An 18251-nucleotide genomic window follows, 5' to 3' on the forward strand; every position below is an offset into this window, starting at 1 on the left:
TCTTGGTTGCTCAGCATGTAAATAGTTTTGAATTAAGGGTATGGGTTGCTGTCTTGATTGCTGTTGTCACAAAGGCACTGATGGTTCCCTACAGCAGGGATTCTCAACGTTGGGTCCCCAGATGTTATTGGACTTCAACTCCCATAATCACCAGGCCCAGTGGCCTTTGGCTGGGGATTATGGGAGTTGAAGTCCAATAACATTTGGGGACCCAACGTTGAGAATCCCTGCCCTACAGCACAGAAAGCCAGTTACTATTTCTTTTTGCAGCTCCTAGAGGAAAGAGGAATTGTGGATTTCTCTCTCCAGGTTCCCCAAACAAAGATGTTTGCCTTTCCCTCTCAGCTTTCCAGCATATCTCCCATACATGTCACCAAAACAGTTCGAGAGGAGGAGACAGACAGGCTTATAGCTATGTGGGACATTGTTATATAGCTACTATTCCCAGTTATACAGCCAGGAATCATTTAATCAAGAATGGAGAGCAGTGGTGACTTCCGAGTCCCACTGTGCTAGATATTTTTCATTGTAATCATGAATTCATCCAATCATATCGTATTTTGAACATAAAATGTATCTTAAGTACTCATGTTTTTACTCTGCGGCTGGATGTTGAATTCAGGCTCTACAGCAGAGCAGCAGATGCCTTTCATGCCAGGAGAAAATGCCTTGCACAGCCCAGAAGCACCACAGAAAGGTCCACTGCCCGTAATCCGTGGCCTCATGTCCCTAAGGGCCTTGGGAGCAGCTTCATCCACATAGTGCTGGTACAATGTAATGCCATTCCCAAATGGCACAACTCTTTAAAGAGCGACATGTACTGTGTGTGATTGGTGGTACCAATCTCCCATCTATTCACAAGAAGAAGGACATCCTTGTGTCTTGCTGGATTCAGCTAGATTCGTGGTTTTCAGGCTTACTGCCTTCAGGATACCTTTCCCACACCATCTGCTGAGGAACCCCTGCAAGACAATGCTAGAAACCCTGCATACTGTTGAGAACAATCTAGGTGAACAAGTGCAATCGTGGAAATACAGCCTTCTTTATTTGGAATTTCAAAAATGCACATGCTAGAATGGGAGGAGAAGATGTGCAAAGTGTGTGTGAAGTCAAAGTAGGTTAAAGATAACGCAGTTAATCCAAAATAAGAGTTCTGTTGTAAACTTGCCCTTAACAGTCAGTAGAAGAAATATGTGTAGCTCTACCCTACTTGCTTAGCATTGGGATGCCATTGTGGCTGAAGTAGCGAGCCTGTTCTCGCATCACAGCAGGTATGATAGAGGATCAAGATGGACTGTACAGCTTTAATCCCTGCAGATGAATTGAAGGGCACGGAGATCAAAAACAGGCATTCTCTCACTTGTGGTTTATATGCAAATATTCTCAAGTGTTCACTTAAAAAAAAATCTCTCCTGATTTACTATTGGATGGTTTAGACAGGCCACAACCCGTACATGGATATCCTTGGCTTCTCTACTATTTGAATATGGTCAACTAAGAAGTTATCACTTTCACTGCTCTATTAGTTGACATTGACAATATTTGACCAGCATCCCAGTCCTAGAGTTTAATCCATGGCTTTAAGATAAGCAGGACTAGCAAAGAATGAAAAGAAAGGATTTCTGAATTGGTGCACCTTTCTACTTTAATTTTAGTAGATACCAGGTAACATACCTTTTGAAATCAAATAGTTCTTAAAAACAAAACAAACCCTCATCCTGTTGGCTTCTGCTTTATCAGTCCTTGAATATTTCCTTTTGAATACCAGTGTTTGGATACTCATGCACATTAAAAAATAATTTCTTTACTTTCAGTTGGATATTTCCTCAGTACACAATGATAAAATGGTGAAATACTATATCCTCCACTTTTTGAATAGAACAAGTCCGGCTTCCTAAGAAGTTGAGGTTTGATCACTGTGCTGGCTTTTTGATATAATACATTGCCAGTTACTGGACCACACATGCCAGTTACTGGACCACACTTTCTCTGTGAATTAGCTGTACTATGTTATTTGCCATTCACATATTTCCATATCTGGGAGAGCAAGAATAATGTCTGAGCTGTTTTAATTAAATTAGAGATCTCCCTCTGATCTGTTTAATGCAGTGAAAACAATGGTACTTGGTACTCGGTTCCATCTGTGTTCATAACCTTACAGAGCCTTTGCTATGACTGCTCCATATTTCAAAGCGCACTGTACATAATATAATGTAGAACTACTGGACTTGAGGAAGTCCTGTGCAGTTCCTGCCGTGTTAAGGGTGGCTACATATGAAGTTCTCCCTCCCGCTCTCTCTCTCTCTGGGGAATCTGAGTCATGCACAAACCTTGCATAGCACTAGAAAGGGAACTGTTTCCATCTCAGGTGGAGCAGGTGCCGTTTGCCACTTAGGTGCTCAGTTATGTATTGCTACTTGCCACATGAACGGGGTGACACTCCGGCCAGTGGCAACCGTGACTCAGTCTTTTCCTGCTAGCATCAGTTGGCCAGTAGTATTTTACTGCTAGAACAGTGCAAAGCAAAAGAAGTGGGGAGAGGAACATCAGCAGTACAGGTGAGAAGATTGCAGGGGTGGGGTGCGCAAATGCTCCATGATTATTTTCCAAGTTTCTATACGTATTTTAAAAAGAAACATGCTGGTATAGTATTTCACAATAACAGTGAGTAGTAGTACTGTAGTAATGTTTATATTTAGCATTATATACTAATTTATAAGCCACCTAATAGTGCAGCGGGGAAGCAACCTGCCTAGGGAGCAAGAGGCTGTCAGTTCAAATCCCCGCTGGAATGTCTCCCAGACTATGGGAAATACCTGTACCGGGCAGCAGCGATATAGGAAGGTGCTGAAAGGTATCATCTCAGACTGCATGGGAGATGGCAATGGTAAACCCCTCCTGTATTCTACCAAAAGAAAACCACAGGGCTCTGTGGGCACCAGCACAATCTTTCTTTCAATACTAATTTATATTAGCATAGTATTTAGTTTTCTCTGAGTGCTCAAAGTGCTACATTATGTCAGTAATCCTTACACCATTCTTGTAAGGTAGGCCAATGTTAGTATGCACCTATTTCTGTATCTGAGGGGGTTAAACTTTAAAGACAGTAGCTTACCAAAGCCACCCAGGGAGTTCACAATATAGGTGGGGCTTGAGCGGGACTCCATGGGTCACAGCGATTTCTCTTAACCACTGTGTGGCCTTCATATTGGCTCAGCATTCTGTGTCTACTAACAGCTCTGCTAGTACCGATCAGTGTTCTTTCTAATTTATTTCATCTGTGTGCGGAATGAGTTTTGTTCTGGGCGGCAGTATCAAGGCAGTGTGTGCACACATGTGCATTCAGAGTGGGGCCTTCCTGATTCAACCGGAGCGGGATCAAAAAATGTGTCCGTGCGTGCATGTGCGCACGCCTTAAAGGGAACACTGGTACTACTGCAGCATTGGCTCCTAATGTTAAAGCTGGGATAGAGCTGTCTGTAAATCTCGGTATAGGTCAATATGTGCTTTTGTAGTGAATGTAAATAGAATGTAAATATATTAGTAACATATGATACTTTAACAACACAGGAAAATGTACGGAAACCTATATTTTTAAAGGAATAAGGCAGAAAATATGGTTTTAATTTGTTCCAGAGTGTAGACTGCCTTCATTTGTGGTTTGTCATTGGAGGCAGGAGCCACTGGGAGGTTCAGCTGTACAAATGTGTGGGTTTTTCTGTTTTCTGTTTTTGTTTTAAAGCTTGAAATCAATAGGGTAGGGTTTGTGCAAGAGCATCCTGTGCATTTCTACAGAGCTTGCACTGAGGAACGTCCTGGTTGGTTGTGCTTTCAAGGATCTACATTTTCAAGCTGTAAAAATAATGAATTTCACTTCTTTTATCTTCGAAGTAGCTTACTGAAGTTCAAATTGTGAAGACACATCAAGTTGTGAAAGGGAGAATATGTCATTTCAGCATTAAGGGGGAAAAGTAATATTGTCAACCTAAAGACATTGTAAAGTCCTTGGATTCATTCAGCATACTTTGAGAAGTCAGTCATAATCACAGCTTGGGTTGTGTGAGCTAATTACTGGCTGCCAATGCCTGCTGTTCGCTCCGTGCCTCCGGTGACCTCTTGTGGTGAGCCAAAGAGATCGCATCGATGAGCTTGCCTCGCTGCTTTGTGGCCTGCAAGGGGAAATGGCAAGGGGGGGCTTTACTGCCAAAGGGCTGCTTTCCACAGTGACCCTGTTTTCAGAAGACTTCTGGACAATCACAGGCAGCCTGTGATTAAATATTTTTAAAGCAAAATTGGCAGGTATTTTTAGTTTGGATATATTTGGGCAAGATCTTGAAAGGTGACTAAACAATTTGGCTTGCTTACGTTTCTGTATTCTGGTCTGGGAGTTTAAGAAGGCCTCTTTAAGGCCCTGTTTTCAAAGGGCTGTTACTTGGTATTTGCTGAAACTAACAAGCCCCCTTTAGTCTGTCATTGTCTGCTGTGGGAAAATCTTGGCTCTGCCAGCATCTTAAGGAGCTGCTTTAGATGGCAAGGTTTTTCCAATGTTGTTCTCTTACTGAAACATGGTGCTTTCCAAAACAATGCTCAGAGTGTGGGAGCCACCCAAAATCAGTCTGCTTCATTCAGCTATCAGTAAATTAATGAGCCCAATTCAACCCTAAAGTCTTGAGCTGCAAGGGGATGAATGGCCTCTAAATTCCTTCTCCTGTTCCCAGACCTCTTTTATCCGGATCCTTTAATTATGCTGACTTTATTCTGCCTGATTCCTGCTGAGTGACAGTATGGTTTCTTTTTTTTAAAAAACACAGTCTTGTGGTACCTGAAAAATTAAGAAGTTTATGGGTGCATAAACTTTTGTTGACTACAGTCTGCCTCATCAGATACATGAAATGTTATCCTTAGCTGGCAGGTTGTTGCGTTTATACTTTATGCAGACATACACACACACCTAGGGGGGGAAATGAAAAAATATATATCAGAGTTCATGCATTTGACAAAATGTACAATAATCCACAAAAGCTTGTGCTGCAATAAATGTTAGTCTTTCAGCTGCCAAAAGGCTCTCTGCTGTTTTTGCTGTAACAAACTAACATTGCTTCATGCCAGCATACTTCTGTGCTGCACAGATCTGCTTATATTCATCTTCTATCAATCGGTATTTTCAAATAGTAAGCCACCAAATGGCGCAGCAGGGGAAGTAACTTGCCTAGGGAGCGAGCAAGAGGTTGCTGGTTCAAATTCCCACTGGTATGTTTCCCAGACTATGGGAAAAACCCATATCAGGCAGCAGGAATATAGGAAGATGCTGAAAGGCATCATCTCATACTTCACAGGAGATGGCAATGGTAAACCCCTCCTGTATTCTACCAAAGACAACCACAGGGCTCTGTGGTCGCCAGGACAGGAGTCGACACTAACCTGACGGCACAACAACATTTTCAAATAGGAGCACCTAACAATGGTTGCACTTGAAAGTCATCCAGGGCAACCCTTTGCACTCAAACTAAATCCCATATGCCCAAACATTATAGGGTGCCACAAGTCATAGTTGTAAGAGAACAAGATCCATTATGGCAGAGGAGCTTAAAGAGAGAGAAACATTTGTATTTAGTAACATGCAAACACATGGTTAGGACATCTAATTTTCCTCATTTTGTGTGGCAAAATAAAATTCTAGAATTGCCAGCTTACCTTGACTTGCACCATCCTCCCCCCCCCCACCACCACTAAGAACATTTTATAAGGGGATCAAGGGACCATGGTTTGGAAACAAAGGCACTTTCTCCCTCCCATGAGGCCATGACTGAGACACTGGATTAAAACTTTTCAGACAGCAATCATAGTTCAGTGACTTAGGGCTAAGGCCTGGGATCATTGAAACTAAATCCTAACTTCCAGTCTTCCTGAGCTTTTTCAAGACTGGTAGCAGCCATTGCATGTTCCACCTCTCTGCTGCTCAAGGCACCATTTTTCCTTATTCATGATATGAGCCCACTCTTGTCCTCACTCTGACTGGAAGGGGAAAGAGGGATCATGTCAGACCCACAGTTGCCTCTGCAGTGGGCCAACACTTCCCTCTCACCTCCTCTTGAGTCCAAGGGCAATGCAATGGCTTTGTTTGCCCTCACTGTGACCCAAGGGGAGGAAGACGGGATGTGTTGGCCATTGCTGATGCAATGAGACTAACAGCCAGAAAAATATGAGAAGTCTGGGAGCACCAGCCCAGTTGCCTTGGCAGCAGGCCAAGGCAACAGAACACTTCCAGGGGGAGAAATAACATTAAAGAGGGATGCTTTGTGGGATGGGAGAAAAAAATTGTGAAGCTTGCCCTTCCACCACCTAGTTCAGTGCTGGTGCTGATCATTCCTTCAGCATATATAACTCTGTATCAACTGTATCTCCCATGTTAAAGAGTGCACTCATATCCCCATTGGAAGGGGGAACCAAACCAAACCTAGAATAATCCCTTTCAGATCCTCAGCATTCTATTCCTGAAGCATCACATTAAATGCATTGTGTGATTCTCTATATAGTTTTTTCCAGCTCAGTTTTAGGCACTAATATTGGCCAAATGTCTGCTGTGGTTCAGTGCCATGTCTCTTACTTTTTAAATGGTCTTTGCACAAAATCAGCATAGCAGAGCTATTGTATAATTGATACAAGATGATAAAGGCACAAATACTTCCTGTTTGTGTCAGGTCTTTGGCAGGAATGCAATTCCATAGAGATTGCTTTATATCTCTTGTCTTGTAGGGAATGAATATTTCAAATAGTCTTGACAACAGCTGGGACTCATTCATAACATTAGTTTCACATATCTTTCTGTGTTTAGATACCATTAAAAACCCTGACCATCCTAAATAGAAGATTTTCTGTCCTCTTTCAAGCTGTCTGTTTTTCTGAGCAACGTAGTTTGTTAACTGAAGCAAGTAAACGTAGGATTCATGACACTCAAAGGAATCCAGCCCTTGAATTTGAGATTTCCCCCCAACTGAAATTACCATTCTATGCTACACCCCAATGGATGTCTTTTTGTCCTCTTCTTGTGACACCAAGACAAGAGGACAAAATTTAGTTTAGAAAAAAGACAACTGCGGGGAGACATGATAGAGGTCTATAAAATCATGCATGGTGTGGAGAAAGTGGATAGAGAGGAATTCTTCTCCCTCTCACATAACCCTAGAATCAGGAGTCATCCCATGAAATTGATTGCCAGGAAAACAAGGACCAACAAACAGAGGTACTTTTACACACATCTCATAATCAATTTGTGGAATTCTCTGCCACAAGATGTGGTGACAGCCAACAACCTGGATAGCTTTAAGAGGGGTTTGGATAACTTCATGGAGGAGAGGTCTATCAGCAGCTACTAGTTGGAGGGCTATAGGTCACCTCCAGCCTCAAAGGCAGGATGCCTCTGAGTACCAGTTGCAGGGGAGTAACGGCAGGAGAAAGGGCATGCCCTCAACTCCTGCCTGTAGGCTTCCGGCGGCATCTGGTGGGCCACTGTGTGAAACAGGATGCTGGACTAGATGGGCCTTGGGCCTGATCCAGCAGGGCTGTTCTTACGTTCTTATCCACCAGAATGGGGGTGGGGCGAAAGGTAGGCATTGATCTTTTGCCATTGTTAAATGCACATGCAAGGCCTGTCTCCACCATTCAGACTTGTGTGAAGTCGGTTAAGCCACAGAATTGACTCTTCAGAAAAATGTGCTGAATACAGTAGCCTGGAAGGAGGATATTTTTCAGAAGACAGTAGGAATAAGGGCAATGAAGCATTCTCCCTCTTTGTGCTATGTAGGGATGTGCAAACCATTTCGGAACTGAGCACTAAGGTCCATTTACATGGGGGCAAAGGGTTAACCCCCACCCCCAAATCAGGGTCTCCATCCATGTCAGGCCCCACCCCCTTGCAGCTGCTATTTCCCCGGGAGATCGGGGAGCAGCCATTGGTGCCCGTGGCCACTTGTTTCCTGTAGTAAGTAGCAGTCATGGGGAAGCCAAATCCAAACTGGGAGTGTGGGAGGATGAAGCGTTAAATTCCTGCCCTCCCCTACCATGGCCCCAATTGATCTCCACCCCAAAGGTGATATTTAGCCAAACAAAAACACCCAAACACACACATGCAGGGCCACTAGACTTGTTTAAAGTTGCATCTACTTTGGCCCTGATAGCCAGTTAGCCGGCAGTAGGGGATGTGCACAGAACCATGGCAGGGAGGCTCGAAGGTGGCGGGGGTGCCTCTTTAAGAGCAGGGGAGGGTGCACTTACCCCTCCCGCCGCTTTTCCCCTGCCGGCATCCGTTTTTTAAAAAGCCCATTGGGGAGGCAGCGTACTTCCCTGCTGCCCCGTTGCCCCTGTTTTCCAGATATGACTCCGACGCGCCTGTGCACACTGGCATATGTGCGGGCATATGTGCAGGGCACGCGCGCACGTGCCGACGCATGCAGGCGCATCAGAGACTTCTGGTCACATCTGGACAATGGGGGCAACAGGTCGGCAGCGAGCTACGCTACCGCCCCAATGGGCTTTTTACAAAATGGACACCAGCAGGGGGAAAGCGGCAGGAGGGGTAAGTGCACACTCCCCCGCTCTTAACGCTGGACACCCCCCTCTGTCAAACCGGCAGAACCGCCGGTTCCATGCACAGCCCTACCTGCAGTGTCTATTGACAGGTGTGAAATCAGATCATCTATTTTATTTATATGCCTCCATCACTTGCCCCCCATCCTTCCACTAAGGAGCTCAGGATGGCTTACAAGGGGTCATCCCCTTTTGTCCTTATAATAAGGCTGAGAGATGGCTTGATGACTTAGCTGCACACAGAGAGCTGGACTGGTATTTTGCTCAAGTTCAGTCTTGTCACACTACACCAGGGGCAGGCAACCTTTGGCACTCCAGATGTTGCTGAATTACAGCCGCCAGACATAATGAATTGTGACTGGGGATTATGGGTGTCGTCGTTCAATAACATTTGAAGGCTATTCCCATGAGCAGCCTAACCCAGGCTAGGGAAGCCAAGCCTGGTGGTGGTGGTTGTTGTTAATAATTCGATTTCTGTACCGCCCTTCCAAAAATGGCTCAGGGTGAAATAATAAATAAATAAGATGGATCCCTGTCCCCAAAGGGCTCACAATCTAAAAAGAAACATAAGATAGACACCAGCAACAGTCACTGGAGGAACTGTGCTGGGGGTGGACAAGGCCAGTTACTCTCTCCCTGCTAAATAAAGAGAATCACCACGTTAAAAGGTGCCTCTTTGCCAAGTTAGCAGGGGTTAGGCTGCTTGTGTGGAGCGCTGGGAGCGCTCCTGATCCTGGCGCTTCTGCCCCCCCCCCCGCAACCCAACTCTTAACCATGGCCTTTAGTCACCAGCGCTGGGATCATGTGTGTGCTCGGACTGCATGAGTCGGGCATCTAAAGCACCAGACTCCCAGGGGAATCCTCCAATGCACCACACTCATCGCACAGTGCATTGCAGGTTTCCTGGAGGCTGGGGTGAGGAGTCCCTGGGCCCTTACTCTCCATTGCTCAGGGATCTGAAAGTGGTGATGAAGAACACAAGAGACTGGATTACAGAAATAATGCAAGCCTAGAAGCCAGGAAGTATAAAATATGCAGGAGTCACTGAGGCCTTTCAGATATTTCACTTCTTATCAAATCCTTGGAAAAACTTCCCTTTCCTTCTGCCATGCTTACCTTTTAGATTTTTATTACCTTGGCATCATCGCTTCATTCCTTCTAGGTTTGCCTCATTGATTCCTTGTCCAAGTGAAACAAACATTTTCCCGTCCTTATTCATGAAAAGTGCTGATCCTCTTTTCATGTTCAGGAGGAAGGGAGGAAATATTTTGGAACATGGAGAAGCTTAGAATAGTAGACTCCCAGTGGTGTATGATTTGGAAGAAGCAAACACATTCCTATTTCTCCAGATAATCTTGCCTCATAAGCCAAAGGAAAAGCATACTGCTTGGGAGATACTTCATCTGTTCACTGGAGAACTTTTTCAAGCAGACTTTCATATAGTCTGATAATTCAGATCTTTCTCTCTAACATTGATGAGTTAAAATAATGCAGATTATAGTAGTTCTAGGCCCTGAATGTCAAACCTTTTATCTACACCAGTTTTTCTGAAAAAGGAGTAAGGACTTCTGCTTATTAGCTGCAGAATCTATGCGGAAATTCTGAGATGTGTTCTAGGGCGGGCTCTCAGCCAGATTTACGGGTCATACCTGTGAAAGAAAAACCTGCCCATGTGGCATTTCACAGTGCTTACTTCATATTTAAACTGAGCCCTCAGTACAGCCACTACATATGCAGCGTTTGCAGTTAGCATAGTCTGCATTCTCAAAGCCCAATGTGAATAGCAGATAAAGGCCCTTTCCCAGACTTTCCAGAGGCTTCCTGATGATGGGAGAAAATAGTTGGAGGGTAGATTATCCATAGAAGCTTTATCATTATAATCGACGGCCACCATCAATTGTTAACAATTCTGTGTCTCTGATTCAGTTCACCACTTTGGAGTCTTGTCTGTGGCATGGAGTATTAAGTATCCACCATAATAACTCATTCTGGGAGCTTGTGCCTTCCTTCTGGGGCATGGTGCAGCCATACCAAGGAAGAGAAGCCAAGCAAACCACAATAAGCAAAGCTAGGATGTGTTTCCTATTCCTCCCTCCCTGCCCCACCTCCAGTTTCAGTATGTGAACATCTCTTTCCTTCTTTTCCCCCCAGGCTTCAAGTTTTCCAGTAAACACAGTTTTTCCTTTATCATGTTAAATGGTAGCTGCCACACATCTACAACCTGCTGTTCTCAGCAGTGGAAATAAAACTTACTGGCCAACATCCAGGTTAACAAAGCCCTGTTGTTGCATATGCACTGCAAGAGACAGGGTATTTTCATTAATCTCCCCTTCCCTCGACAGCCAACCATGGCTCCTGAAAATATGTCCCTGATGATTGCACAGCCCTCAGAGACATATTTTGGAGGGTTACAATGGGCTTCAGAGGGAAAGGGAGATCGACAAAAACCACTCCTCCCCTGTTGCACATGTGCACTGTTATCAGCACTAGTGCTTTCTTAGTCTGAATGTTGGTCAATGTTTCTGGTCAAGATGTTTCATTTTGGATTTACATACAGTAGAATATTGATTACCTGAAACACAATTGTGCCATATTTAGTATTAATCTGAGTGGTGGGTGGATGTAAGTTGCACTCTTACTTATAAGACTTCCCCCCAAGCCATCAGATTAAGATAACAGTTGTATCATTTTTTTAGTATTGATACAAAATATGATGGTGAGGCTGGGAAACAAAAGAGTTGGGCCCTTTCAGTTGTGGCACCCACACTTTGAAATTTGTTCCCTAGGAAAACTTGCCAGGTGTCTTCACACATGGCTTGGCTCTAAGAAAGATGGCAACAGCCTTTGCTATTTCAGAGAGCTTTGGGAGGCTATGAGTTTGTCTACTGCATTTTGTCTGTGGCTAATTTTGGACACTGCTGCTGTTTTGACATTGTATTCTTTGAAAACGTAGGTTATTGTGAATTCTGCTTCTATATATTTTTGTTGAAAGCCACCTTGTGAGTCTACTTAGATCAGAATGGCAGGACATAAGTCTGAGAGCCAATGTGGTGTAGAGGCTAGAATGTTTGACCAGAGACGCCCAGGGTCAAATCCCTGATTAGTCATGGAGATTCACTGTGTGAGCATTAATCTCATTGTTTAACTTCTCTCATTGAGTTGCAGTTAGGATAAAATGCAGTGGGGAACCTGTGTGTACTACTCTGGGCTCCTTGGAAAAAGGGCAGGATACAAATGTCATAGATTGGTAGAACAATTAAGTAAATATATTATAAGTATATATATTAAATAATATAATAAATATATTATAAGTAAATATATTAAGTAAAGCTGCCTGGTGGGAGCACATCACACCCATTCTGAAAGAGTTGCACTAGCTGCCAGTTCGTTTCCGGGTCCAATTCAAGGTGCTGGTTTTGACCTTTAAAGCCCTTAACGGTTTGGGCCTGGGGTATCTGAGGGACCGCCTGCTTCCCAGGGTTGCTGCCTGCTTGACGAGGTCATCTGAGGGGGCTCTACTCCGGGTGCCGACAATGAGGGAGGCTAGGTTGTCATGCACTCAGGACAGGGCCTTCTCTGTTGCTGCCCCCAGACACTGGAATGCTCTCCTGGTGGGTATCTGCTCCTAAGTCTCCATCACAGTTTTTAGAAAGCATGTCAAATCGGGGCTTTTTACCCAGACTTTTATATGATTGTCTCCACTGCTGCTTCTTGTATTTTGTACTGTTTTTCTGCTTGTGTTTTAATTCATTTTTTAAAAAATCTGGTTTTTATATTTTTTTAGCTCAATATTTTAATGTGTCTTTTTAATCATCTTGTTTCAAATTTTATTGTGAACCGCCGTGGGATTTTCGTAATGAAAGGCGGGGTATAAATTTAACAATAAAATAAAAAATAAAAATAAATATTCTTTCTTCATTCTTTCCAGGTGCTTTTATAATCTGTTGGACTCCAGGATTAGTCTTACTGCTCCTTGACGTTTGCTGCCCACAGTGTAATGTCTTGGCTTATGAGAAGTTTTTCTTGTTACTTGCCGAATTCAACTCTGCCATGAACCCCATCATCTACTCCTACCGGGACAAGGAAATGAGTGCCACCTTCAAACAGATTCTTTGCTGTCAGCGCAGTGAGAGTGCCAATGGCCCGACGGAAGGCTCTGACCGGTCTGCCTCATCACTTAATCACACCATCTTGACTGGAGTACACAGTAATGATCATTCCGTGGTTTGAAAAGGAACTGAAAGATATATTTTTTTAAAACCTCATGCATGAGAATTTAGTGCTGGGTGAATAGTTATGAAACTGTTGACAACATTGTTGCGGGTTTTGAAGCAGAGAAAATAACAAACTTACAAACTCTTCTTAATCACTAATGGATGATAGTACTTACTGACCAGTGCCCGGACCGCAAACTGCCCAGTCTAGAATCCTCACTCTTTTTAAAAATTCCTCTGTTTTATGAAAGTAGAAAGCAAGCTTCTCACACTGGGAAGCTGGCATACATACCTTTGGAAAAGCCATTTTAAGCTACTTTAACTAGCCTTCATCAGATGACACTTTTGTGATGGTCCTAACTGAAATAATCTCCAATTAATTAAGCCTAATAGCTGCTTCACTGCCTTTTCATATATGAGACACAGAGGCTTCTTTCTTGTTTTGTTTTAAAATGCATTTCATTTAATAGTTATCCCCATCAGCATGCTTTGTTATGGACATTTTTCTGGGCAAGGAGAGAAACTGTGTTGTAGCATTCATTTTTATTTACACTGCCAATAACAATGAACAACGTTTGGGTTTTTTGCTAGTACAGATAGGAAGGTATTGGTGGGAAGTGAGTGTCTTTACCTTGATTTACTGGTGTTCAGAAGCATGTGTGTATGCCGATGTACTTAACTCTCACATTGAAATCAATGGGACTTAAAATGCTTAACTTCTGGCTATTGCCCCTAAGATGTTAAAATTTCTTTAGTAAAAAGCAGAGCAAACTAAGTAATGTACACAGAAAGTCCCAAGTTTCTTATGGCTAGATCCCTAATGTGGGATGGATATATAAGGCTTTAAAAGAGCCACCTTCAAATTGGTTAAGGTGAGACACAATAATTGTGGTGTAGAAGAGTCTTCTAATTAATTATGGAGTGCAAAGGGATTTTGCTTTTTGAAAAACCATGCTTTTTAAAAAGTAAAGCTTTTTATTATTGTTGTTTTTAAAAGGATTTTTTTCTCCACTATTTTGCACTGAGTGGGGGATTTTTCTTTTTAATTGCTTGCCCTTTATAATAGCATCCAACTATTTCCATGACCCACGGTACAATCTCTCTCTTTTTTTTTAGGCAACCAGATAAGTATCACAATTAAAATATGTTTGTGTACCATTTCTACAAACAGGTCTAATATGTAGGAAAGTGGTTTAAAGTGAAGTCTTTGTAACTCTGAAATCTTTCTTCACTGAGGTCTAATATAAAGACCTCTATACTAAAAGTTGATAACTTTTTAAAGAACTTGGGACCATAGTAATAATTGTGTATTATATCCACAACAAATTTTCAGTCCTTTTCTGTGCTAAAAATCTGTGTATATTGGATTTAACATTTGCTTCAAATTGATCCATCATTCTAATCCTCTGGAATGATGGTAACAGATCTGAGATATAGCACCATGTTTGTGTGGGTAGAGTATGTAGATTTCTAAGAACAATGTATAGCAATGTCAGAAAGGTCAAGAGTATGAATAAAGATAGACTATTTAGTGAGATACAAAATGCGAATTGAAAGTAAAAGGGAAGCGTGGCTGATCCTCCCAGAACATGTCCAGAGTTCACCTGCCAGTTAACCCAAAGTTGATGTGATGACAAACATTTTGAATTCCTTACTGAAACTGAAAGCAATGAACTTACAGTACTTTACTTATGTAACTTGCCTAATGAAAAAGAAGTCAGGCTATTAGAACTTTTAAAAATACCCTACATGCTAAGCCACTAATAAAGTTTTCTCAATGAGTCTACAATGCTTGGTGTATGGTGCCTATAAGTGTTCAATGGATTTGTAACATTTGAAAGGAAATATCATTATAGCAATGGTAGGAATTGGACTTCTATTTTCCCCCTCTGTTTTGAGCATCTTGACATTCCATCTTCATCATACATTCTGTAGTTCCCAGAATTTGCAAAATAAATGAAACCCCATTGGTTCAGTCTCATTTTGCCCAGAATAGCAGAAGCAGAAGTCATATATATATATATTGCTATATAAAAGCCATATATATGGCTATAAAACTTTTATATATATAAAAACTATATAACTAGCTTTTCCATAGTCATTGGCAGTTGCGCTATCTGTGTTTCTAGTCCTCTTGACTGGAAAGAAGCTTAAAAATGTGAAAATTATGCTTAACTAAAATAGTTGGGCTTTCAGTTCAATCCTCTTCTATTCCCCTCCCCCCCCCCGAGATTGCTCATTATTTTCTGGTGGTTTGTGGTGGGTTTTTGGGGTTGTTTTTTTGCAGGGGAGAGACCCCACACAGATTCCTCCTGTTCATCATGCCAGTTGCCCACTCAGCCCCACATAATTCTGTTACACTAGAAAATTATGTACCCCTATGGAGGAACCCTCCCTACCAGGGATGTGCAAAATGTTTCAACTCAAAACAGGCCATTTTGCACAGTGTAGGAGGTCATCCATTAACATGGGTTGTGGACCAAACATGCTCCCTGTAAACAGGACTAAAAGAGAAAGAGGCTAGTTCCTGCAAGCAGGTGGTGCCAAAACCCCAGTTCTGGTCCTGTCCTGCTCCAAGTAGCAGGGCTGCAAAAGAGCTCAGTGTTTCTGGCTTTCCTCAGGCTAGTTTTCTCTGATTCTTCCCCCCCTCCCCTGCCTTAGGTTATGCCAGGGTGGGAAGAAGTTGTTTTATTTCATTTCTCAAACATTTCAAATGTTTCCCCCCAATTCTATTTGTCTCATTGGGTCCTTATGGGAGACTTGCTTGTGGGTGTCCTATCTGAGGGACCCCAATTAGAATGGAGGAGTAAGGCTTCCCGAGAATTACTGGCAGGGTCCTATCTTCATGTACTGATCCTGCCTGATCACCAGAGGTTCCTCAGGTTCTGCTTGATCACCAGCACTTCCAATACAGGGTCCTACCTTTCAGCCCTTCCTCCACACCTTGAGTGTTCGCCAAAATCATGGTGGCACTTGTAGCACACATCAGGATGCAGAGTATTCGCATACACCTGCACCTAGACTTAATCTGCTCCCCTTCAATCCAGTAGGCTTACAGAAATGTACAGCTGACTATTCATCACCTCCAATCTCACAGTTTCCTGATCAACTGCAATAAAATATATCTTCTCCCATCTCAGACCCTCCTGCATCTAGGGGCTGTTTTCAACACAGCACAGGATACCATATATCTCCCCCGTGAACAGAGAATCAAGCTGGAACACATCTTCTTACCCCCTCCTCTCACAATCCACAGCAGACCTGATGTTTCTAGAGCAGGTACTGGGTTTGGTGATTGCCTGCATAGACTGTACCCCATGGGCCAGGTGGCATTCACATCCTCTTCAATGGCACCTCCTACCTTTCCAGGACCTCATAATAGACCCACAAACAGCTTCCGCTTCCACTGAACATGCTCCAGTCCTTCCACTGGTGACTCTCTCTGTCCCTACTCAAGGGTCTTCCACTGGCAGAACAAGTGCTGATAATTGTCACCAAAGATGCCAATCTAATGGGGCAGGAGCATGTTACAAAAACAAATATGCCCGATGCAAGTGGAGCCCATCTGAACAGTGTTGAAACATCAACTGGCTGAAACTTTGTGCTGTCCACTTAGCCCTGCAACATTTCCTCCCACTTGTCAGCAATAGCCATGTCCTCATTTGCACAGACAATGTGATAGAGAAATCTCACATCAGTCGACAAGGAGGCACACAGAACCGCTGGCTTCCCTGATTTTTCACCAGGTTCCACTCTCCACTGGCAGAAGCCATGGATGTTCTCACAGTTCCTTGGCCGCCTAGACTTCTTTATGCCTTCCCACTGACAGCAGTCATAGGGAAATTCCTACACAAACTACAATCAGCATGAATAGAAATAATCCTGATTGCTCCTCACTGTCCCCAGAGCTCCTGGTTCTCTGACCTGATTGCTCTCTCCTCAAGTTCCCCTTGGCATCTTCCCATCCATCCAGACCTTCTCTCACAGGGGCCTGTCCTCCACCCAGACCCAGAGTGGCTCCAACTTTGCGCCTGGAAGTTGAACGCTCATCTCTAGCTAAGAAAAGCTACTCTGCCGTGGTCTTGGACACCATCCTGGCTTTCCGCCGTCTGTCCACAAACCACATTTACCAATCTACCTAGGCAGCCTTCTTCCACTGGGCACATCGGAAGCACCGTAACCCACTCCAGTTTAGGAAACTCTAGAATTTATCCAGGCTGGGCTGGATATGGCTCTTTGTCCAAATACCCTTAGACGTCAGGCATCCACTCTTGCTTCGGTCCTCCAGCTTTTCAGCCCCTACCTCCCCCTTGCCTCACCCTCACATCTGTTGTTTTCTCAGGGGAGCATGCAATATTGCTCCTCCCATTCATAGGTTTCCTTCCTGGAGCCTTAACGAAGTGCCCAAGGTCCTAACTAAGGCACCCTGTGAGCCTCTCTGAACTGCTACTCTCAAACAAGGTCCTCTTCCTTGTAGCTATCACCTCACCCTGCCCATAGGGTGTCCAAACTCAGAGCCCTCTCGGTACGTAAAGGGCTATGCATGTTTCAACAGGACTCGGTGCTCAATTTGATCCCACATTTATACCAAAAGTCAGCACCACCTTTCATAGATCCCAAGACCTCACCTTGCCCCCCTTCTGTCCCTCACCTTCTCACCCCAAAGAGAAGCTTTGGCATACCTTAGATGTCAGAAGGTCTCTTCATACCTATATTCGGCAAACAAAAGACTCTCGCCATTCAAATTCCCTCTTATCTCCTTTCACCCTTCATCCTTGGGTGCCAAGTGGCCAAGGTTTCTCTTTCCTGGTGGCTTCTAGCATTCATCATGTTAGCCTATGAATCTCTACAACTTTCTATTCCTTCTGGCATTACCGCACATTCCACTCAACATCAGCGGCTTTTTCTGCCCATGCACCACTTGTAGGGATGTACGAACTGACTCGAGGTCAAGCCGGTTCAACATCGAACCAGTCTGGCTTGAGGGCTTGCTCTCGAGCCAGACAGGGCCCAATTCAGCTCGACCTCGAGCCAAAGCCACCAGGCTAGCTCGAGGACAGTTTGGGGATTCTACAGTTTTTTTAAAAAAAACTTTTAAAAAACCACTCACCGCTGGGTCCAGAAGTCTCCAGGTGTGCTGCCATGGCCATGGGAGGAGGGGCCTGCCATTTTCCCTTCCCCCCCACTGGCCTTTCCCCGCTCTTCCAAGAGCCATTTGGGCCCATTTTCAGGCTGTTCCAGCCCTTTCCCAAGTGGTGGTGGCCATTTTGGAAGGTCACTGGCCTTTGACCAGGGCCTGTGTGTGGCGGCCTCCAAAATAGCCACCGCCACCAGAGAAAGGGCTGGAACAGTCTGAAAATGGGCTGAAATGGCTCTTGGAAGAGTGGGGGGAGGCTGGTGGGGGGGTGGGATGGCAGACACATCACATCCCTGTGGCTGCAGCACACCCCC

The 18251-nt window shown here is 43.9% G+C and overlaps 1 protein-coding gene and 1 long non-coding RNA gene across 8 annotated transcripts in view; one reads left to right on the top strand and one right to left on the bottom strand.

Moving 5' to 3' along the window:
- LPAR1 (lysophosphatidic acid receptor 1) overlaps nucleotides 1-14582 on the top strand; it is an 84000-nt gene extending 69418 nt beyond the window's left edge. For all 7 annotated transcript variants that reach the window (XM_053292404.1, XM_053292403.1, XM_053292409.1 and 4 more), the window contains one exon: nucleotides 12515-14582. In XM_053292404.1, the coding sequence (XP_053148379.1) occupies nucleotides 12515-12816 (302 nt within the window). In that variant the 3' untranslated portion in view covers nucleotides 12817-14582. The remainder of the gene's footprint in view (nucleotides 1-12514) is intronic.
- The window catches only part of LOC128343412 (uncharacterized), a 30547-nt gene continuing 15935 nt past the window's right edge, over nucleotides 3640-18251 (bottom strand). The window contains exons 2-3 of the long non-coding RNA XR_008315519.1: nucleotides 4823-4951; nucleotides 3640-4169 (exon numbers count right to left, since the gene is read on the bottom strand). This is a non-coding gene — a long non-coding RNA (uncharacterized LOC128343412). The remainder of the gene's footprint in view (nucleotides 4170-4822; nucleotides 4952-18251) is intronic.

The sequence above is a fragment of the Hemicordylus capensis genome, chromosome 2 (assembly GCF_027244095.1).
Source record: "Hemicordylus capensis ecotype Gifberg chromosome 2, rHemCap1.1.pri, whole genome shotgun sequence".
NCBI lineage: Eukaryota > Metazoa > Chordata > Lepidosauria > Squamata > Cordylidae > Hemicordylus > Hemicordylus capensis.